At 48.4% G+C, this 22,948-nt stretch overlaps 1 protein-coding gene across 1 annotated transcript in view; it reads left to right on the top strand.

Annotated features, from left to right (window-relative positions):
- man2c1 (mannosidase, alpha, class 2C, member 1) overlaps positions 1–22,948 on the top strand; it is an 89,321-nt gene that overhangs the window by 23,904 nt on the left and 42,469 nt on the right. Inside the window, exons 5-11 of the mRNA XM_064990234.1 lie at positions 3,772–3,949; positions 4,277–4,466; positions 5,867–5,973; positions 16,045–16,155; positions 20,418–20,510; positions 20,623–20,739; positions 21,522–21,617. Of these exons, the coding sequence (XP_064846306.1) occupies positions 3,772–3,949; positions 4,277–4,466; positions 5,867–5,973; positions 16,045–16,155; positions 20,418–20,510; positions 20,623–20,739; positions 21,522–21,617 (892 nt within the window). The remainder of the gene's footprint in view (positions 1–3,771; positions 3,950–4,276; positions 4,467–5,866; positions 5,974–16,044; positions 16,156–20,417; positions 20,511–20,622; positions 20,740–21,521; positions 21,618–22,948) is intronic.

Here is a 22,948-nt window from a genome sequence, read left to right as displayed (position 1 = left end):
CCTGACTGTCTGGAGGAGGATGATCCACACAGGTTAGTGGGTTCTACATCCTGACTGTCTGGAGGTTGATGATCCACACAGGTTAGTGGGTTCTACATCCTGATTGTCTGGAGGAGGATGATCCACACAGGTTAGTGGGTTCTACATCCTGACTGTCTGGAGGTTGATGATCCACACAGGTTAGTGGGTTCTACATCCTGACTGTCTGGAGGTTGATGATCCACACAGGTTAGTGGGTTCTACATCCTGACTGTCTGGAGGATGATGATCCACACAGATTAGTGGGTTCTACATCCTGACTGTCTGGAGGTTGATGATCCACACAGATTAGTGGGTTCTACATCCTGACTGTCTGGAGGTTGATGATCCACACAGGTTAGTGGGTTCTACATCCTGTCTGGAGGTTGATGATCCACACAGGTTAGTGGGTTCTACATCCTGACTGTCTGGAGGTTGATGATCCACACAGGTTAGTGGGTTCTACATCCTGACTGGAGGTTGATGATCCACACAGGTTAGTGGGTTCTACATCCTGACTGGAGGATGATGATCCACACAGGTTAGTGGGTTCTACATCCTGACTGTCTGGAGGTTGATGATCCACACAGGTTAGTGGGTTCTACATCCTGACTGTCTGGAGGAGGATGATCCACACAGGTTAGTGGGTTCTACATCCTGACTGGAGGTTGATGATCCACACAGGTTAGTGGGTTCTACATCCTGACTGTCTGGAGGTTGTTGAGACACAGGTTAGTGGGTTCTACATCCTGACTGTCTGGAGGTTGATGATCCACACAGATTAGTGGGTTCTACATCCTGACTGTCTGGAGGATGATGATCCACACAGGTTAGTGGGTTCTACATCCTGACTGTCTGGAGGTTGATGATCCACACAGGTTAGTGGGTTCTACATCCTTACTGTCTGGAGGATGATGATCCACACAGGTTAGTGGGTTCTACATCCTGACTGTCTGGAGGATGATGATCCACACAGGTTAGTGGGTTCTACATCCTGACTGTCTGGAGGTTGATGATCCACACAGGTTAGTGGGTTCTACATCCTGACTGTCTGGAGGTTAATGATCCACACAGGTTAGTGGGTTCTACATCCTGACTGTCTGGAGGTTAATGATCCACACAGGTTAGTGGGTTCTACATCCTGACTGGAGGAGGATGATGATCCACACAGGTTAGTGGGTTCTACATCCTGACTGTCTGGAGGTTGATGATCCACACAGGTTAGTGGGTTCTACATCCTGACTGTCTGGAGGAGGATGATCCACACAGGTTAGTGGGTTCTACATCCTGACTGTCTGGAGGAGGATGATCCACACAGGTTAGTGGGTTCTACATCCTGACTGTCTGGAGGTTGATGATCCACACAGGTTAGTGGGTTCTACATCCTGACTGTCTGGAGGTTGATGATCCACACAGGTTAGTGGGTTCTACATCCTGACTGTCTGGAGGTTGATGATCCACACAGGTTAGTGGGTTCTACATCCTGACTGTCTGGAGGTTGATGATCCACACAGGTTAGTGGGTTCTACATCCTGACTGTCTGTAGGTTGATGAGCCACACAGGTTAGTGGGTTCTACATCCTGACTGGAGGTTGATGATCCACACAGGTTAGTGGGTTCTACATCCTGACTGTCTGGAGGTTGATGAGCCACACAGGTTAGTGGGTTCTACATCCTGACTGGAGGTTGATGATCCACACAGGTTAGTGGGTTCTACATCCTGAGTGTCTGGAGGATGATGAGAGACACAGGTTAGTGGGTTCTACATCCTGTGTCTGGAGGTTGATGATCCACACAGGTTAGTGGGTTCTACATCCTGACTGTCTGGAGGTTGATGATCCACACAGGTTAGTGGGTTCTACATCCTGACTGTCTGGAGGTTGATGATCCACACAGGTTAGTGGGTTCTACATCCTGACTGTCTGGAGGATGATGATCCACACAGGTTAGTGGGTTCTACATCCTGTCTGGAGGATGATGAGAGACACAGGTTAGTGGGTTCTACATCCTGACTGTCTGGAGGTTGATGATCCACACAGGTTAGTGGGTTCTACATCCTGACTGTCTGGAGGTTGATGATCCACACAGGTTAGTGGGTTCTACATCCTGACTGGAGGTTGATGATCCACACAGGTTAGTGGGTTCTACATCCTGACTGTCTGGAGGTTGATGATCCACACAGGTTAGTGGGTTCTACATCCTGACTGTCTGGAGGTTGATGAGACACACAGGTTAGTGGGTTCTACATCCTGACTGTCTGGAGGTTGATGATCCACACAGGTTAGTGGGTTCTACATCCTGACTGTCTGGAGGTTGTTGAGACACACAGGTTAGTGGGTTCTACATCCTGACTGTCTGGAGGTTGATGAGACACACAGATTAGTGGGTTCTACATCCTGACTGTCTGGAGGAGGATGATCCACACAGGTTAGTGGGTTCTACATCCTGACTGTCTGGAGGAGGATGATCCACACAGGTTAGTGGGTTCTACATCCTGACTGTCTGGAGGTTGATGATCCACACAGGTTAGTGGGTTCTACATCCTGACTGTCTGGAGGTTGATGATCCACACAGGTTAGTGGGTTCTACATCCTGACTGTCTGGAGGTTGATGATCCACACAGGTTAGTGGGTTCTACGTCCTGACTGGAGGATGATGATCCACACAGGTTAGTGGGTTCTACATCCTGTCTGGAGGTTGATGATCCACACAGGTTAGTGGGTTCTACATCCTGACTGTCTGGAGGTTGATGATCCACACAGGTTAGTGGGTTCTACATCCTGACTGTCTGGAGGTTGATGATCCACACAGGTTAGTGGGTTCTACATCCTGACTGAGTGTCTGGAGGAGGATGATCCACACAGGTTAGTGGGTTCTACATCCTGACTGTCTGGAGGAGGATGATCCACACAGGTTAGTGGGTTCTACATCCTGACTGTCTGGAGGTTGATGATCCACACAGGTTAGTGGGTTCTACATCCTGTCTGGAGGTTGATGATCCACACAGGTTAGTGGGTTCTACATCCTGACTGTCTGGAGGAGGATGATCCACACAGGTTAGTGGGTTCTACATCCTGACTGTCTGGAGGAGGATGATCCACACAGGTTAGTGGGTTCTACATCCTGACTGTCTGGAGGTTGATGATCCACACAGATTAGTGGGTTCTACATCCTGACTGTCTGGAGGTTGATGATCCACACAGATTAGTGGGTTCTACATCCTGACTGTCTGGAGGTTGATGATCCACACAGGTTAGTGGGTTCTACATCCTGACTGTCTGGAGGTTGATGATCCACACAGGTTAGTGGGTTCTACATCCTGTCTGGAGGTTGATGATCCACACAGGTTAGTGGGTTCTACATCCTGTCTGGGGTGAATTCAATTTACATTTGACATTTTAGTCATTTAACAGACGATCTTCAGGGATTTTTCTGCCATTTAAATCCTTTTGTGTTCGGCAAAGGGTGGCTACTTTTAAGACTCTTACATTCACTGAGCTATATTTTAAATGTATTTGATTTGATTAAAACACATAGGATGTGTCAAGATATGGAAAAATATACGTTTTGAACATTTCAACCAATCGATTGGTTGAAAGGACAGGAGGCTCTCGGTTGACTAAGTTTGTTTAGTCGTGGACAGCGCTGCTCTACATTGAGTTGGAGCGTAACGGTCTGTTTGCAGCGAGTCAGGATCGCCTCAGTGTGTTCTAGTTCTGTGTTGTAAACTGTAGTCTGTCTTCTGTCTCTTAGCATCTCCCTGTATGTCGAGCTGGCGTGTAACAGTCTTTTCGGAGCGGGACAGGGATCCATGATTGCAGCACCTGACCCAGACAGGAAGTACTCTGTCCAGAAGGCTGAGCTTGTGGTGTTTAAGCCGGAAGTCAGGGAGCTGCTGACTGATTTGGAGATGCTGGTAGACATGGTCAAGGTATGTTGAGATATCAGTATTCTATAATGTCAAGGTACTACCTAATGGGATGTGAAGTAGGTCAAGAGGTCATGTCTGGAGCAGGCTGGGGTCAATTCCAGGAGAAATAGGTCAAGAGGTCATGTCTGGAGCAGGGTGGGGGTCAATTCCAGGAGTAGAAGGTCAAGAGGTCATGTCTGGAGCAGGGTGGGGTCAATTCCAGGAGTAGTAAACTAACTAAATGGAATTGACTCCAAATGAAGTGTAACTGTCAACTTTAGTCAGTCTGCTGTTCTGTTCCTGCTTTCTCATTGGCCTGTTGATCTTCTCTCTCCTGCCTCCTCTCAGTTGCTGGGTGAGGGGGAACAGCGTGGGTACCAGGCTCTGTTCACAGCCAATGAGATGGTGAACCTGTGTGAGCCGACCAATCCCAGCTCATTTCCTGCGGCCCGGAGTCTGGCTCAGAAGTTCTTCAGCCAGAGGAATGGAGAGAGCCAGCACACTGTCCACGCTATGGGACACTGCCACATTGACTCAGGTGAACATCTCTCTCTTTCAAGATGACTGATTTTGTTTAGTCTATGACCATGTATTGAGTTCTCCTGTAATGACGCTCCACTGTCTACTGCTGCTCCACTGTCTACTGCTGCTCCACTGTCTACTGCTGCTCCACTGTCTACTGCTGCTCCACTGTCTACTGCTGCTCCACTGTTTACTGCTGCTCCACTGTTTACTGCTGCTCCACTGTCTACTGCTGCTCCACTGTCTACTGCTGCTCCACTGTCTACTGCTGCTCCACTGTCTACTGCTGATCCACTGTTTACTGCTGCTCCACTGTTTACTGCTGCTCCACTGTCTACTGCTGCTCCACTGTCTACTGCTGCTCCACTGTCTACTGCTGCTCCACTGTTTACTGCTGCTCCACTGTCTACTGCTGCTCCACTGTCTACTGCTGCTCCACTGTCTACTGCTGCTCAACTGTCTACTGCTGCTCAACTGTTTACTGCTGCTCCACTGTGTGTGGTGTCCTGCGGCTCCACTGTGTGTGGTGTCCTGCTACTCCACTGTCTACTGGTGTCCAGCTGCTCCACTGTGTGTGGTGTTCTCCTGCTCCACTGTCTACTGCTGCTCCACTGTGTGTGGTGTCCTGCTGCTCCACTGTGTGTGGTGTCCTGCTACTCCACTGTCTACTGGTGTCCAGCTGCTCCACTGTGTGTGGTGTTCTCCTGCTCCACTGTCTACTGCTGCTCCACTGTGTGTGGTGTCCTGCTGCTCCACTGTCTACTGCTGCTCCACTGTGTGTGGTGTTCTCCTGCTCCACTGTCTACTGCTGCTCCACTGTGTGTGGTGTCCTGCTGCTCCACTGTGTGTGGTGTCCTGCTGCTCCACTGTGTGTGGTGTCCTGCTGCTCCACTGTGTGTGGTGTCCTGCTGCTCCACTGTCTACTGGTGTCCTGCTGCTCCACTGTCTACTGGTGTCCTGCTGCTCCACTGTGTGTGGTGTCCAGCTGCTCCACTGTGTGTGGTGTTCTCCTGCTCCACTGTCTACTGCTGCTCCACTGTGTGTGGTGTCCTGCTGCTCCACTGTGTGTGGTGTCCTGCGGCTCCACTGTGTGTGGTGTCCTGCTACTCCACTGTCTACTGGTGTCCAGCTGCTCCACTGTGTGTGGTGTTCTCCTGCTCCACTGTCTACTGCTGCTCCACTGTGTGTGGTGTCCTGCTGCTCCACTGTGTGTGGTGGATGTGATTGATTCATATCCTGCTCCGTCCCTGTCTCTATCTAGCCTGGCTGTGGCCCTATGAGACCATCAGGAAGTGATTGATTGATTCATATCCTGCTCCGTCCCTGTCTCTATCTAGCCTGGCTGTGGCCCTATGAGGAGACCATCAGGAAGTGATTGATTGATTAATATCCTGTTCCGTCCCTGTCTCTATCTAGCCTGGCTGTGGCCCTATGAGGAGACCATCAGGAAGTGTGCCAGGAGCTGGGTGACTGTGATCAGACTGATGGAGAAGAACCCTCACATGGTTTTCACCTGTTCACAGGTACTGCACCTTTAATACACACTCACCTGTTCACAGGTACTGCCCCTTTAATACACACTCACCTGTTCATAAGTACTGTACCTTTAATACACACTCACCTGTTCACATGTACTGCCCCTTTAATACACACTCACCTGTTCATAAGTACTGTACCTTTAATACACACTCACCTGTTCACATGTACTGCCCCTTTAATACACACTCACCTGTTCACAGGTACTGCCCCTTTAATACACACTCACCTGTTCATAAGTACTGTACCTTTAATACACACTCACCTGTTCACATGTACTGCCCCTTTAATACACACTCACCTGTTCATAAGTACTGTACCTTTAATACACACTCACCTGTTCACATGTACTGCCCCTTTAATACACACTCACCTGTTCACAGGTACTGCCCCTTTAATACACACTCACCTGTTCATAAGTACTGTACCTTTAATACACACTCACCTGTTCACATGTACTGCCCCTTTAATACACACTCACCTGTTCATAAGTACTGTACCTTTAATACACACTCACCTGTTCACATGTACTGCCCCTTTAATACACACTCACCTGTTCACAGGTACTGCCCCTTTAATACACACTCACCTGTTCATAAGTACTGTACCTTTAATACACACTCACCTGTTCACATGTACTGCCCCTTTAATACACACTCACCTGTTCATAAGTACTGTACCTTTAATACACACTCACCTGTTCACATGTACTGCCCCTTTAATACACACTCACCTGTTCACAGGTACTGCCCCTTTAATACACACTCACCTGTTCATAAGTACTGTACCTTTAATACACACTCACCTGTTCACATGTACTGCCCCTTTAATACACACTCACCTGTTCATAAGTACTGTACCTTTAATACACACTCACCTGTTCACATGTACTGCCCCTTTAATACACACTCACCTGTTCACAGGTACTGCCCCTTTAATACACACTCACCTGTTCACAGGTACTGTACCTTTAATACACACTCACCTGTTCACAGGTACTGTACCTTTAATACACACTCACCTGTTCACAGGTACTGCCCCTTTAATACACACTCACCTGTTCATAAGTACTGTATCTTTAATACACACTCACCTGTTCACAGGTACTGCCCCTTTAATACACACTCACCTGTTCACATGTACTGTACCTTTAATACACACTCACCTGTTCACAGGTACTGTACCTTTAATACACACTCACCTGTTCACAGGTACTGCACCTTTAATACACACTCACCTGTTCACATGTACTGTACCTTTAATACACACTCACCTGTTCACAGGTACTGCCCCTTTAATACACACTCACCTGTTCACAGGTACTGTACCTTTAATACACACTCACCTGTTTACATGTACTGTACCTTTAATACACACTCACCTGTTCACAGGTACTGCCTCTTTAATACACACTCACCTGTTCATAAGTACTGTACCTTTAATACACACTCACCTGTTCACAGGTACTGCCCCTTTAATACACACTCACCTGTTCACAGGTACTGCCCCTTTAATACACACTCACCTGTTCACAGGTACTGCACCTTTAATACACACTCACCTGTTCATAAGTACTGTACCTTTAATACACACTCACCTGTTCACAGGTACTGCCCCTTTAATACACACTCACCTGTTCATAAGTACTGTACCTTTAATACACACTCACCTGTTCACAGGTACTGCCTCTTTAATACACACTCACCTGTTCACAGGTACTGCACCTTTAATACACACTCACCTGTTCATAAGTACTGTACCTTTAATACACACTCACCTGTTCACAGGTACTGCCCCTTTAATACACACTCACCTGTTCACAGGTACTGTACCTTTAATACACACTCACCTGTTCACAGGTACTGCACCTTTAATACACACTCACCTGTTCACAGGTACTGCACCTTTAATACACACTCACCTGTTCACAGGTACTGTACCTTTAATACACACTCACCTGTTCACAGGTACTGCACCTTTAATACACACTCACCTGTTCACAGGTACTGCCCCTTTAATATACACTCACCTGTTCACAGGTACTCTACCTTTAATACACACTCACCTGTTCACAGGTACTGCACCTTTAATACACACTCACCTGTTCACAGGTACTGTACCTTTAATACACACTCACCTGTTCACAGGTACTGTACCTTTAATACACACTCACCTGTTCACAGGTACTGCACCTCTCTCCAGGCCCAGCAGTTTGACTGGGTTAATAGTGGTCTCTCCTCTCTCCAGGCCCAGCAGTTTGACTGGGTTAATAGTGGTCTCTCCTCTCTCCAGGCTCAGCAGTTTGACTGGGTTAATAGTGGTCTCTCCTCTCCTCTCTCCAGGCTCAGCAGTTTGACTAGGTTAATAGTGGTCTCTCCTCTCTCCAGGCTCAGCAGTTTGACTGGGTTAATAGTGGTCTCTCCTCCTCTCTCCAGGCCCAGCAGTTTGACTGGGTTAATAGTGGTCTCTCCTCTCTCCAGGCCCAGCAGTTTGACTGGGTTAATAGTGGTCTCTCCTCTCTCCAGGCCCAGCAGTTTCACTGGGTTAATAGTGGTCTCTCCTCTCCTCTCTCCAGGCCCAGCAGTTTGACTGGGTTAATAGTGGTCTCTCCTCTCTCCAGGCCCAGCAGTTTCACTGGGTTAATAGTGGTCTCTCCTCTCTCCAGTCCCAGCAGTTTCACTGGGTTAATAGTGGTCTCTCCTCTCTCCGGGCCCAGCAGTTTGACTGGGTTAATAGTGGTCTCTCCTCTCCTCTCTCCAGGCCCAGCAGTTTGACTGGGTTAATAGTGGTCTCTCCTCTCTCCAGGCCCAGCAGTTTCACTGGGTTAATAGTGGTCTCTCCTCTCTCCAGTCCCAGCAGTTTCACTGGGTTAATAGTGGTCTCTCCTCTCTCCAGGCCCAGCAGTTTGACTGGGTTAATAGTGGTCTCTCCTCTCTCCAGGCCCAGCAGTTTGACTGGGTTAATAGTGGTCTCTCCTCTCCTCTCTCCAGGCCCAGCAGTTTGACTGGGTTAATAGTGGTCTCTCCTCTCTCCAGGCCCAGCAGTTTGACTGGGTTAATAGTGGTCTCTCCTCTCTCCAGGCTCAGCAGTTTGAATTGGTTAATAGTAGTCTCTCCTTTCCTCTCTCCAGGCCCAGCAGTTTGACTGGGTTAATAGTGGTATCTCCTCTCCTCTCTCCAGGCCCAGCGGTTTGACTGGGTTAATAGTGGTCTCTCCTCTCCTCTCTCCAGGCTCAGCGGTTTGACTGGGTTAATAGTGGTATCTCCTCTCCTCTCTCCAGGCCCAGCAGTTTGACTGGGTTAATAGTGGTCTCTCCTCTCTCCAGGCTCAGCAGTTTGACTGGGTTAATAGTGGTATCTCCTCTCCTCTCTCCAGGCCCAGCAGTTTGACTGGGTTAATAGTGGTCTCTCCTCTCTCCAGGCTCAGCAGTTTGACTGGGTGAATAGTGGTCTCTCCTCTCCTCTCTCCAGGCCCAGCAGTTTGACTGGGTTAATAGTGGTCTCTCCTCTCCTCTCTCCAGGCCCAGCAGTTTGACTGGGTTAATAGTGGTATCTCCTCTCCTCTCTACATTTACATTACATTTAAGTCATTTAGCAGACGCTCTTATCCAGAGCGACTTATAAATTGGTGAATTCACCTTCTGACATCCAGTGGAACAGCCACTTTACAATAGTGCATCTAAATCATTAAGGGGGGGGGGGTGGTGAGAAGGATTACTTATCTTATCCTAGGTATTCCTTGAAGAGGTGGGGTTTCAGGTGTCTCCGGAAGGTGGTGATTGACTCCGCTCTCCTGGCGTCGTGAGGGAGTTTGTTCCACCATTGGGGGGCCAGAGCAGCGAACAGTTTTGACTGGGCTGAGCGGGAACTGTACTTCCTCAATGGTAGGGAGGCGAGCAGGCCAGAGGTGGATCCTCTCTCCAGGCCCAGTAGTTTGACTGGGTTAATAGTGGTCTCTCCTCTCCTCTCTCCAGGCCCAGCAGTTTGACTGGGTTAATAGTGGTCTCTCCTCCTCTCTCCAGGCCCAGCAGTTTGACTGGGTTAATAGTGGTCTCTCCTCCTCTCTCCAGGCCCAGCAGTTTGACTGGGTTAATAGTGGTCTCTCCTCCTCTCTCCAGGCCCAGCAGTTTGACTGGGTTAATAGTGGTCTCTCCTCCTCTCTCCAGGCCCAGCAGTTTGACTGGGTTAATAGTGGTCTCTCCTCCTCTCTCCAGGCCCAGCAGTTTGACTGGGTTAATAGTGGTCCTCTCCTCCTCTCTCCAGGCCCAGCAGTTTGACTGGGTTAATAGTGGTCTCTCCTCTCTCCAGGCCCAGCAGTTTGACTGGGTTAATAGTGGTCTCTCCTCCTCTCTCCAGACTCAGCAGTTTGACTGGGTTAATAGTGGTCTCTCCTCTCTCCAGGCCCAGCAGTTTGACTGGGTTAATAGTGGTCTCTCCTCTCTCCAGGCTCAGCAGTTTGACTGGGTTAATAGTGGTCTCTCCTCCTCTCTCCAGGCCCAGCAGTTTGACTGGGTTAATAGTGGTCTTTCCTCTCTCCAGGCCCAGCAGTTTGACTGGGTTAATAGTGGTCTCTCCTCTCTCCAGGCCCAGCAGTTTGACTGGATTAATAGTGGTCTCTCCTCTCTCCAGGCCCAGCAGTTTGACTGGGTTAATAGTGGTCTCTCCTCTCCTCTCTCCAGGCCCAGCAGTTTGACTGGGTTAATAGTGGTCTCTCCTCTCCTCTCTCCAGGCTCAGCAGTTTGACTGGGTTAATAGTGGTCTCTCCTCTCCTCTCTCCAGGCCCAGCAGTTTGACTGGGTTAATAGTGGTCTCTCCTCTCCTCTCTCCAGGCCCAGCAGTTTGACTGGGTTAATAGTGGTATCTCCTCTCCTCTCTCCAGGCCCAGCAGTTTGACTGGGTTAATAGTGGTCTCCTCTCCTCTCTCCAGGCCCAGCAGTTTGACTGGGTTAATAGTGGTCTCTCCTCTCCTCTCTCCAGGCCCAGCAGTTTGACTGGGTTAATAGTGTTATCTCCTCTCCTCTCTCCAGGCCCAGTAGTTTGACTGGGTTAATAGTGGTCTCTCCTCTCCTCTCTCCAGGCCCAGCAGTTTGACTGGGTTAATAGTGGTCTCTCCTCCTCTCTCCAGGCCCAGCAGTTTGACTGGGTTAATAGTGGTCTCTCCTCTCTCCAGGCCCAGCAGTTTGACTGGGTTAATAGTGGTCTCTCCTCTCTCCAGGCCCAGCAGTTTCACTGGGTTAATAGTGGTCTCTCCTCTCTCCAGGCCCAGCAGTTTGACTGGGTTAATAGTGGTCTCTCCTCTCTCCAGGCCCAGCAGTTTGACTGGGTTAATAGTGGTCTCTCCTCTCCTCTCTCCAGGCCCAGCAGTTTGACTGGGTTAATAGTGGTCTCTCCTCTCTCCAGGCCCAGCAGTTTGACTGGGTTAATAGTGGTCTCTCCTCTCTCCAGGCTCAGCAGTTTGAATTGGTTAATAGTAGTCTCTCCTTTCCTCTCTCCAGGCCCAGTAGTTTGACTGGGTTAATAGTGGTATCTCCTCTCCTCTCTCCAGGCCCAGCGGTTTGACTGGGTTAATAGTGGTCTCTCCTCTCCTCTCTCCAGGCTCAGCGGTTTGACTGGGTTAATAGTGGTATCTCCTCTCCTCTCTCCAGGCCCAGCAGTTTGACTGGGTTAATAGTGGTCTCTCCTCTCTCCAGGCTCAGCAGTTTGACTGGGTTAATAGTGGTATCTCCTCTCCTCTCTCCAGGCCCAGCAGTTTGACTGGGTTAATAGTGGTCTCTCCTCTCTCCAGGCTCAGCAGTTTGACTGGGTGAATAGTGGTCTCTCCTCTCCTCTCTCCAGGCCCAGCAGTTTGACTGGGTTAATAGTGGTCTCTCCTCTCCTCTCTCCAGGCCCAGCAGTTTGACTGGGTTAATAGTGGTATCTCCTCTCCTCTCTCCAGGCCCAGTAGTTTGACTGGGTTAATAGTGGTCTCTCCTCTCCTCTCTCCAGGCCCAGCAGTTTGACTGGGTTAATAGTGGTCTCTCCTCCTCTCTCCAGGCCCAGCAGTTTGACTGGGTTAATAGTGGTCTCTCCTCCTCTCTCCAGGCCCAGCAGTTTGACTGGGTTAATAGTGGTCTCTCCTCCTCTCTCCAGGCCCAGCAGTTTGACTGGGTTAATAGTGGTCTCTCCTCTCTCCAGGCCCAGCAGTTTGACTGGGTTAATAGTGGTCTCTCCTCCTCTCTCCAGACTCAGCAGTTTGACTGGGTTAATAGTGGTCTCTCCTCTCTCCAGGCCCAGCAGTTTGACTGGGTTAATAGTGGTCTCTCCTCTCTCCAGGCTCAGCAGTTTGACTGGGTTAATAGTGGTATCTCCTCTCCTCTCTCCAGGCCCAGCAGTTTGACTGGGTTAATAGTGGTCTCTCCTCTCCTCTCTCCAGGCCCAGCAGTTTGACTGGGTTAATAGTGGTCTCTCCTCTCCTCTCTCCAGGCCCAGCAGTTTGACTGGGTTAATAGTGGTATCTCCTCTCCTCTCTCCAGGCCCAGTAGTTTGACTGGGTTAATAGTGGTCTCTCCTCTCCTCTCTCCAGGCCCAGCAGTTTGACTGGGTTAATAGTGGTCTCTCCTCCTCTCTCCAGGCCCATCAGTTTGACTGGGTTAATAGTGGTCTCTCCTCTCTCCAGGCCCAGCAGTTTGACTGGGTTAATAGTGGTCTCTCCTCCTCTCTCCAGGCCCAGCAGTTTGACTGGGTTAATAGTGGTCTCTCCTCTCTCCAGGCCCAGCAGTTTGACTGGGTTAATAGTGGTCTCTCCTCTCCTCTCTCCAGGCTCAGCAGTTTGACTGGGTTAATAGTGGTCTCTCCTTTCCTCTCTCCAGGCCCAGCAGTTTGACTGGGTTAATAGTGGTATCTCCTCTCCTCTCTCCAGGCCCAGCAGTTTGACTGGGTTAATAGTGGTCTCTCCTCCTCTCTCCAGGCCCAGCAGTTTGACTGGGTTAATAGTGGTCTCTCCTCCTCTCTCCAGGCCCATCAGTTTGACTGGGTTAATAGTGGTCTCTCCTCTCTCCAGGCCCAGCAGTTTGACTGGGTTAATAGTGGTCTCTCCTCCTCTCTCCAGGCCCAGCAGTTTGACTGGGTTAATAGTGGTCTCTCCTCTCTCCAGGCCCAGCAGTTTGACTGGGTTAATAGTGGTCTCTCCTCTCCTCTCTCCAGGCTCAGCAGTTTGACTGGGTTAATAGTGGTCTCTCCTTTCCTCTCTCCAGGCCCAGCAGTTTGACTGGGTTAATAGTGGAATCTCCTCTCCTCTCTCCAGGCCCAGCAGTTTGACTGGGTTAATAGTGGTCTCTCCTCCTCTCTCCAGGCCCAGCAGTTTGACTGGGTTAATAGTGGTCTCTCCTCCTCTCTCCAGGCCCAGCAGTTTGACTGGGTTAATAGTGGTCTCTCCTCTCTCCAGGCCCAGCAGTTTGACTGGTTTAATAGTGGTCTCTCCTCCTCTCTCCAGACTCAGCAGTTTGACTGGGTTAATAGTGGTCTCTCCTCTCTCCAGGCCCAGCAGTTTGACTGGGTTAATAGTGGTCTCTCCTCCTCTCTCCAGGCTCAGCAGTTTGACTGGGTTAATAGTGGTCTCTCCTCCTCTCTCCAGGCTCAGCAGTTTGACTGGGTTAATAGTGGTCTCTCCTCTCTCCAGGCTCAGCAGTTTGACTGGGTTAATAGTGGTCTCTCCTCTCCTCTCTCCAGGCCCAGCAGTTTGACTGGGTTAATAGTGGTCTCTCCTCCTCTCTCCAGGCCCACAGTTTGACTGGGTTAATAGTGGTCTCTCCTCCTCTCTCCAGGCTCAGCAGTTTGACTGGGTTAATAGTGGTCTCTCCTCTCCTCTCTCCAGGCCCAGCAGTTTGACTGGGTTAATAGTGGTCTCTCCTCCTCTCTCCAGGCCCAGCAGTTTGACTGGGTTAATAGTGGTCTCTCCTCTCATTTACATTACATTTACATTTAAGTCATTTAGCAGACGCTCTTATCCAGAGCGACTTACAAATTGGTGAATTCACCTTCTGACATCCAGTGGAACAGCCACTTTACAATAGTGCATCTAAATCATTTAAGGGGGGGGGGGGTGAGAAGGATTACTTTATCCTATCCTAGGTATTCCTTGAAGAGGTGGGGTTTCAGGTGTCTCCGGAAGGTGGTGATTGACTCCGCTGTCCTGGCGTCGTGAGGGAGTTTGTTCCACCATTGGGGGGCCAGAGCAGCGAACAGTTTTGACTGGGCTGAGCGGGAAGGCCCAGCAGTTTGACTAGGTTAATAGTGGTCTCTCCTCCTCTCTCCAGGCCCAGCAGTTTGACTGGGTTAATAGTGGTCTCTCCTCTCTCCAGGCCCAGCAGTTTGACTGGGTTAATAGTGGTCTCTCCTCCTCTCTCCAGGCCCAGCAGTTTGACTGGGTTAATAGTGGTCTCTCCTCTCCTCTCTCCAGGCCCAGCAGTTTGACTGGGTTAATAGTGGTCTCTCCTCTCTCCAGGCCCAGCAGTTTGACTGGGTTAATAGTGGTCTCTCCTCTCTCCAGGCTCAGCAGTTTGACTGGGTTAATAGTGGTCTCTCCTCCTCTCTCCAGGCTCAGCAGTTTGACTGGGTTAATAGTGGTCTCTCCTCTCTGCAGGCCCAGCAGTTTGACTGGGTTAATAGTGGTCTCTCCTCTCCTCTCTCCAGGCCCAGCAGTTTGACTGGGTTAATAGTGGTCTCTCCTCTCCTCTCTCCAGGCCCAGCAGTTTGACTGGGTTAATAGTGGTCTCTCCTTTCCTCTCTCCAGGCCCAGCAGTTTGACTGGGTTAATAGTGGTCTCTCCTCCTCTCTCCAGGCTCAGCAGTTTGACTGGGTTAATAGTGGTCTCTCCTCTCTCCAGGCTCAGCAGTTTGACTGGGTTAATAGTGGTCTCTCCTCCTCTCTCCAGGCTCAGCAGTTTGACTGGGTTAATAGTGGTCTCTCCTCCTCTCTCCAGGCTCAGCAGTTTGACTGGATTAATAGTGGTCTCTCCTCTCCTCTCTCCAGGCCCAGCAGTTTGACTGGGTTAATAGTGGTCTCTCCTCCTCTCTCCAGGCCCAGCAGTTTGACTGGATTAATAGTGGTCTCTCCTCTCCTCTCTCCAGGCCCAGCAGTTTGACTGGGTTAATAGTGGTCTCTCCTCCTCTCTCCAGGCCCAGCAGTTTGACTGGGTTAATAGTGGTCTCTCCTCTCCTCTCTCCAGGCCCATCAGTTTGACTGGGTTAATAGTGGTCTCTCCTCCTCTCTCCAGGCTCAGCAGTTTGACTGGGTTAATAGTGGTCTCTCCTCTCTCCAGGCCCAGCAGTTTGACTGGGTTAATAGTGGTCTCTCCTCCTCTCTCCAGGCTCAGCAGTTTGACTGGGTTAATAGTGGTCTCTCCTCTCTGCAGGCCCAGCAGTTTGACTGGGTTAATAGTGGTCTCTCCTCTCCTCTCTCCAGGCCCAGCAGTTTGACTGGGTTAATAGTGGTCTCTCCTCCTCTCTCCAGGCTCAGCAGTTTGACTGGGTTAATAGTGGTCTCTCCTCCTCTCTCCAGACTCAGCAGTTTGACTGGGTTAATAGTGGTCTCTCCTCTCTCCAGGCTCAGCAGTTTGACTGGGTTAATAGTGGTCTCTCCTCCTCTCTCCAGGCCCAGCAGTTTGACTGGGTTAATAGTGGTCTCTCCTCCTCTCTCCAGGCCCAGCAGTTTGACTGGGTTAATAGTGGTCTCTCCTCTCTCCAGGCCCAGCAGTTTGACTGGGTTAATAGTGGTATCTCCTCCTCTCTCCAGGCCCAGCAGTTTGACTGGGTTAATAGTGGTCTCTCCTCTCTCCAGGCCCAGCAGTTTGACTGGGTTAATAGTGGTCTCTCCTCTCCTCTCTCCAGACCCAGCAGTTTGACTGGGTTAATAGTGGTCTCTCCTCTCCTCTCTCCAGGCCCAGCAGTTTGACTGGGTTAATAGTGGTATCTCCTCTCCTCTCTCCAGGCTCAGCAGTTTGACTGGGTTAATAGTGGTCTCTCCTCTCTCCAGGCCCAGCAGTTTGACTGGGTTAATAGTGGTCTCTCCTCCTCTCTCCAGGCTCAGCAGTTTGACTGGGTGAAGAGCTGGTATCCAGGCCTGTTCTCTCAGATCCAACACTTCGTTCAGAAGGGACAGTTCATCCCGGTAGGAGGCACCTGGGTGGAGATGGTAAGACCTGCACCCATACATAGAAAACCTATCTGAGATATAGTCCTTATTAAAGTCCAGGCCTGTCAAACGATTCAAATAATTCATTATGATTAATTACATTAGATTCTGTAGTTATTCGCAATTAATTGATGTTTCCATTTAAAAAAAAAAAGCAATGTTGATGCAATAGGCATGAATGGACTGAAACACCAAAAATATTCTTTATCAGAATGTTTTAAATGTCATATTCACCATAAACAAGTTAATAAATACAAAAGTTCTGTAATTTATTCATGTTCCAAGTTGTAACGATCTTCTTCATCTGAGTAACAGGAAAGATCGGACCAAAACGCAGCATGGTAATATAATATAACTGAACAAGAAATACAAAATAACAAAGTGAAACAACTAAATCGAAACAGTCCTGAAAGGTGACACAACACAAAACAGGAAACAACTACCCACAAACACCAGGTGGGAAAAGGCTGCCTAAGTATGGTTCTCAATCAGAGACAACGATAGACAGCTGCCTCTGTTTGGGAACCATACCAGGCCAAACACATAGAAAACAACAGAATGCCCACCCCAACTCACACCCTGATCAAACTAAAACAGATCAATAAAAAAGGAACTAAGGTCAGGGCGTGACACAAGTAGGCCAACTAATTCTGCCTCATAAATTCTCTCTCACAAACACTATAAGAAAAACAAAGAACCGGCTCTATGGATACAAACAACACAGAGTATAATAAACCTGTCCAACAATTTCATGAATTCCACAGAGTATAAACCTGTCTCACTTCAATCAATTGTGAGAGACTCTCTCTCTCTCTCTCTCTCTCTCTCTCTCTCTCTCTCTCTCTCTCTCTCTCTCTCTCTCTCATTTGTCTCTCTCTCTCTCCCCCCCTCTCTCTCTCTCTCTCTCTCTCTCTCTCTCTCTCTCTCTCTCTCTCTCTCTCTCTCTCTCTCTCTCTCTCTCTCTCTCTCTCCCCTCGCTCTCTCTCTCTCTCATTTGTCTCTCTGTTTCTCCCCTCTCTCCCTCTCTCCCCTCGCTCTCTCACTCTCTCTCATTTGTCTCTCTGTCTCTCCCCTCTCTCGCTCTCTCTCGCAGAGTGGAATTCCATCTTGTGCGAGTGACTCCTTCTTTAGCTCATTTGCAACTTCCTGTTGTTCAGCCTTGTTGTAGATGCAAATAACTTTGGTTTTATCCAGAGAGCCATCTGGGAGTGATTTTAAAATAGAATTTGCCGTTTAAAAGCCCTTACTAGCGTACATCATTCAGTCATACAAGTAGCAAGCTAGTAAAGTGGTTTCATCACTCAGCCATACAAGTACAGTAGCTTGCAGATGTATTTCCTATTAAAGACATCAGCCAAGACCTCAGAAAATAATTGTAGAACTCCACAAGTCTGCTTCATCCTTGGGCGCAATTTCCAAATGCCTGACCACTTTCATCTGTACAAACAATAGTATGCAAGTATAAACACCATGGGACCACGCAGCCGTCATGCCGCTCAGGAAGGAGACACGTTCTGTCTCCTAGAGATGAACGTACTTTGATGTGAAAAGTGCAAATCAATCCCAGAACAACAGCAAAGGACCTTGTGAAGATGCTGGAGGAAACAGGTACAAAAGTATCTATATCCACAGTAAAACGAGTCCTATATCGACATAACCTGAAAGGCCGCTCAGCAAGGAAGAAGCCACTGCTCCAAAACCGCCATAAAAAATCCAGACTATGGTTTGCAACTGCACATGGGGAGAAAGATCGTACTTTTTGGAGAAATGTCCTTCGGTCTGATGAAACAATAATAGAACTGTTTGGCCATAATGACCATCGTTATGTTTGGAGGAAAAAGGGGGAGGCTTGAAAGCCGAAGAACACCATCCCAACCGTGAAGCACGTGGGTGGCAGCATCATGTTGTGGGGGTGCTTTGCTGCAGGAGGGACTGGTGCACTACACAAAATAGATGGAATCATGAGGAAGGAAAATGTTGTGGATATATTGAAGCAACATCTCAAGACATCAGTCAGTGAGTTAAAGCTTGGTCGCAAATGGGTCTTCCAAATTGACCCCAAGCATACTTTCAAAGTTGTGGCAAAATGGCTTAAGGACAACAAAGTCACGGTATCGGAGTGGCCATCACAAAGCCCTGACCTCAATCCTATAGGAAATGTGTGGGCAGAACTTAAAAAGCGTGTGCGAGCAAGGAGGCCCACAAACCTGACTCAGTTACACCAGCTCTGTCAGGAGGAATGGGCCAAAATTCACCCAACTTATTGTGGGAATCTTGTGGAAGGCTACCCCAAACATTTGACCCAAGTTAAACAATTTAAAGGCAATTCTACCAAATACTAATTGAGTGTATGTAAACTTCTGACCCAATGGGAATATGATGTGATCGAAGAAATAAAATCTGAAATAAATAATTTCTCTCTAATATTACTCTGACATTTCACATTCCATAACAAAATTGGTGATCCTAACTGACCTAACACAGGGAATTTTTACTAGGATTAAATGTCAGGAATTGTGAAACTGAGTTTAAATGTATTTGGCTAAAGTGTATGTAAACTTCTGACTTCAACTGTATGTATTCACCCCCTTTGCTATGAAGCCCCTAAATAAGATCTGGTGCAACCAATTACCTTCAGAAGTCACATAATTAGTTAGATTGCACACAAGCAGACTTTATTTAAGTGTCACATGATCTCAGTATATATACATATATTGAACACAGGTGGACTTTATTTAAGTGTCACATGATCTGTGGAGCAGTTTTTTTGCCTTGAAGAATGGGCAAAAATCCCAGTGGCTAGATGTGCCAAGCTTATAGAGACATACCCCAAGAGACTTGCAGCTGTAATTGCTGCAGAAGGGTGACTCTAAAAAGCATTGACTTTGGGGGGTGAATAGTTATGCACGCTAAAGCTTTCAGTTTTTTTTGTGTCTTATTTCTTGTTTGTTTCCAATTCAAAAATATTTTGCATCTTCAAAGTGGTAGGCATGTTGTGTAAATCAAATGATACAACCCCCCCCCCCCCCTCCCAGAAATCTATTTTAATTCCAGGTTGTAAGGCAACACAATAGGAGAAATACCAAGTGGTTGGTTGTCAAAATAGCGCATCGGCTGCCGGGGCTTGAATTTGAACTATGGATGGTTCACGGGGTCAAACTAAGAAAATGCGTTAATGGTGTAAAATAAATGAAAAGCATTAAAATGGTTATTAACTCAATAACCTTGACAGACCTATTGAAGTCATATTAACCTTGATAGACCTATTGAAGTCATATTAACCTTGATAGACCTATTGAAGTCATATTAACCTTGATAGACCTATTGAAGTCATATTAACCTTGACAAACCTATTGAAGTCATATTAACCTTGACAGACCTATTGAAGTCATATTAACCTTGATAGACCTATTGAAGTCATATTAACCTTGACAAACCTATTGAAGTCATATTAACCTTGACAAACCTATTGAAGTCATATTAACCTTGATAGACCTATTGAAGTCATATTAACCTTGATAGACCTATTGAAGTCATATTAACCTTGACAAACCTATTGAAGTCATATTAACCTTGACAGACCTATTGAAGTCATATTAACCTTGATAGACCTATTGAAGTCATATTAACCTTGACAGACCTATTGAAGTCATATTAACCTTGATAGACCTATTGAAGTCATATTAACCTTGATAGACCTATTGAAGTCATATTAACCTTGATAGACCTATTGAAGTCATATTAACCTTGATAGACCTATTGAAGTCATATTAACCTTGACAGACCTATTGAAGTCATATTAACCTTGATAGACCTATTGAAGTCATATTAACCTTGATAGACCTATTGAAGTCATATTAACCTTGACAAACCTATTGAAGTCATATTAAGATTTGAAGTCATTATCTCTATGTATGGAATGGAAGGATGGTAATGGATGGTAATGGATGGTTATGGATGGTAATGGATGGTTATGGATGGTTATGGATGGTAATGGATGGTTATGGATGGTTATGGATGGTTATGGATGGTAATGGATGGTTATGGATTGTAATGGATGGTAATGGATGGTTATGGATAGTAATGGATGGTAATGGATGGTTATGGATGGTTATGGATGGTTATGGATGGTTATGGATGGTTATGGATGGTAATGGATGGTTATGGATGGTAATGGATGGTTATGGATGGTTATGAATGGTAATGGATGGTTATGGATAGTAATGGATTGTAATGGATGGTAATGGATGGTAATGTTCTAGGATGGAAACCTGCCATCAGGTGAGTCCATGGTCAGACAGTTCCTGGAGGGACAGAGATTCTTCAAGAAGGAGTTTGGAAACTACTGCAAAGAGGTAGAACATTACACCAGACATGTGTACCTCCCCATCCATACATCACATTCCTATCAGGTGGCTTGGGTATGTATGATAAAGTGTCTCTAAGGTGGTGTGTTTTACTGTCTAGTTCTGGTTGCCTGATACGTTTGGCTACTCAGCCCAGCTCCCCCAGTTGATGCAGGGTTCAGGCATCACACGGTTCCTGACGCAGAAACTCAGCTGGAACCTCGTCAACACCTTCCCTGTGAGTTCTCTGTCTCTCTCTCTCCTCTCTGTCCTCCTCTCTCTCTCTCCTCTCTCTCCTCTCTCTCTCTCTCTCTCTCTTGCTCTCTCTCTCTCCCCCTTTCCCCCCCCCCTCTCTCTCTCTCCTCTCTGTCCTCCTCTCTCTCTCTCTCTCTCTCTCTCTCTCTCTCCTCTCCTCCTCTCTCTCTCTTGCTCTCCCTCTCTCCCCCTTTCCCCCCTCTCTCTCTCTCTCTCTCTCTCTCTCTCTCTCTCTGCCCCCCCCTCTCTCTCTCTCTCTCTTGCTCTCCCTCTCCCCCCCTCTCTCTCTCTCTGTCCTCCCCTCTCTCTCCCTCTCTCCCTCTCTCCTCCTTTCCCCCCTCTCTCTCTCTCTGTCCTCCCCTTTCTCTCTCTGTCCTCCTCTCTTTCTCTCTGTCCTCCTCTCTCTCTTGCTCTCCCTCTCTCCCACTTTCCCCCCTCTCTCTCTCTCTGTCTTCCCCGCTCTCTCTCTGTCCACCCCTCTCTCTCTTGCTCTCCCTCTCCCCCTTTCCCCCCCTCTCTCTCTGTCCTCCCCTCTCTCTGTCCTCCCCTCTCTCTCTCTCTTGCTCTCCCTCTCTCCCCCTTTCCCCCTCTCTCTCTGTCTTCCCCTCTCTCTCTCTGTCCTCCTCTCTCTCTCTCTCTCTCTCTGTCCTCCCCTCTCTCTCTCCCTGTGAGTGTTACCTTGTAACCATTAGGTAACACTGCTTTAAATGAACCCTTCTCTCTCTCTGTCCCCCCTCTCTCCCCCTTTCCCCCCTCTCCCTGCAGCACAACACGTTCTTCTGGGAGGGTCTGGATGGTTCTCAGGTTCTGACACACTTTCCCCCAGGGAACTCCTATGAGATGAAGGGGAAGGTGGAGGATGTGAGTATCAACCCCTACCCCCTAACCCCCAACCCCCTACCCCCCCTACGGACCCTTACAGGAGCACTAGGTCTGGTAAACGGACTCTTATAGGAGCACTAGGTCTGGTACAGGAGCACTAGGTCTGGTACAGGAGCACTAGGTCTGGTACAGGAGCACTAGGTCTGGTACAGGAGCACTAGGTCTGGTACAGGAGCACTAGGTCTGGTACAGGAGCACTAGGTCTGGTTAACAGACCCTTACAGGAACACTAGGTCTGGTACAGAAGCACTAGGTCTGGTACAGGAGCACTAGGTCTGGTACAGGAGCACTAGGTCTGGTTAACAGACCCTTACAGGAGCACTAGGTCTGGTACAGGAGCACTAGGTCTGGTACAGGAGCACTAGGTCTGGTTAACAGACCCTTACAGGAACACTAGGTCTGGTACAGAAGCACTAGGTCTGGTACAGGAGCACTAGGTCTGGTTAACAGACCCTTACAGGAGCACTAGGTCTGGTACAGGAGCACTAGGTCTGGTACAGGAGCACTAGGTCTGGTAAACGGACTCTTATAGGAGCACTAGGTCTGGTACAGAAGCACTAGGTCTGGTACAGGAGCACTAGGTCTGGTACAGGAGCACTAGGTCTGGTTAACAGACCCTTACAGGAACACTAGGTCTGGTACAGGAGCACTAGGTCTGGTACAGAAGCACTAGGTCTGGTACAGAAGCACTAGGTCTGGTACAGAAGCACTAGGTCTGGTACAGAAGCACTAGGTCTGGTACAGAAGCACTAGGTCTGGTACAGAAGCACTAGGTCTGGTACAGGAGCACTAGGTCTGGTACAGGAGCACTAGGTCTGGTAAACGGACCCTTATAGGAGCACTAGGTCTGGTACAGGAGCACTAGGTCTGGTACAGGAGCACTAGGTCTGGTACAGGAGCACTAGGTCTGGTTAACAGACCCTTACAGGAGCACTAGGTCTGGTACAGGAACACTAGGTCTGGTACAGGAGCACTAGGTCTGGTACAGGAGCACTAGGTCTGGTACAGGAGCACTAGGTCTGGTAAACGGACCCTTATAGGAGCACTAGGTCTGGTACAGGAGCACTAGGTCTGGTACAGAAGCACTAGGTCTGGTACAGAAGCACTAGGTCTGGTACAGGAGCACTAGGTCTGGTACAGAAGCACTAGGTCTGGTACAGAAGCACTAGGTCTGGTACAGAAGCACTAGGTCTGGTACAGGAGCACTAGGTCTGGTAAACGGACCTTTACAGAAGCACTAGGTCTGGTACAGAAGCACTAGGTCTGGTACAGAAGCACTAGGTCTGGTACAGAAGCACTAGGTCTGGTAC

Source organism: Oncorhynchus masou, chromosome 15 (genome assembly GCF_036934945.1).
Source record: "Oncorhynchus masou masou isolate Uvic2021 chromosome 15, UVic_Omas_1.1, whole genome shotgun sequence".
Lineage (NCBI taxonomy): Eukaryota > Metazoa > Chordata > Actinopteri > Salmoniformes > Salmonidae > Oncorhynchus > Oncorhynchus masou.
The sequence above is the reverse complement of the archived record's forward strand: the minus strand, read 5'-3'. Positions and strand labels throughout refer to the sequence as shown.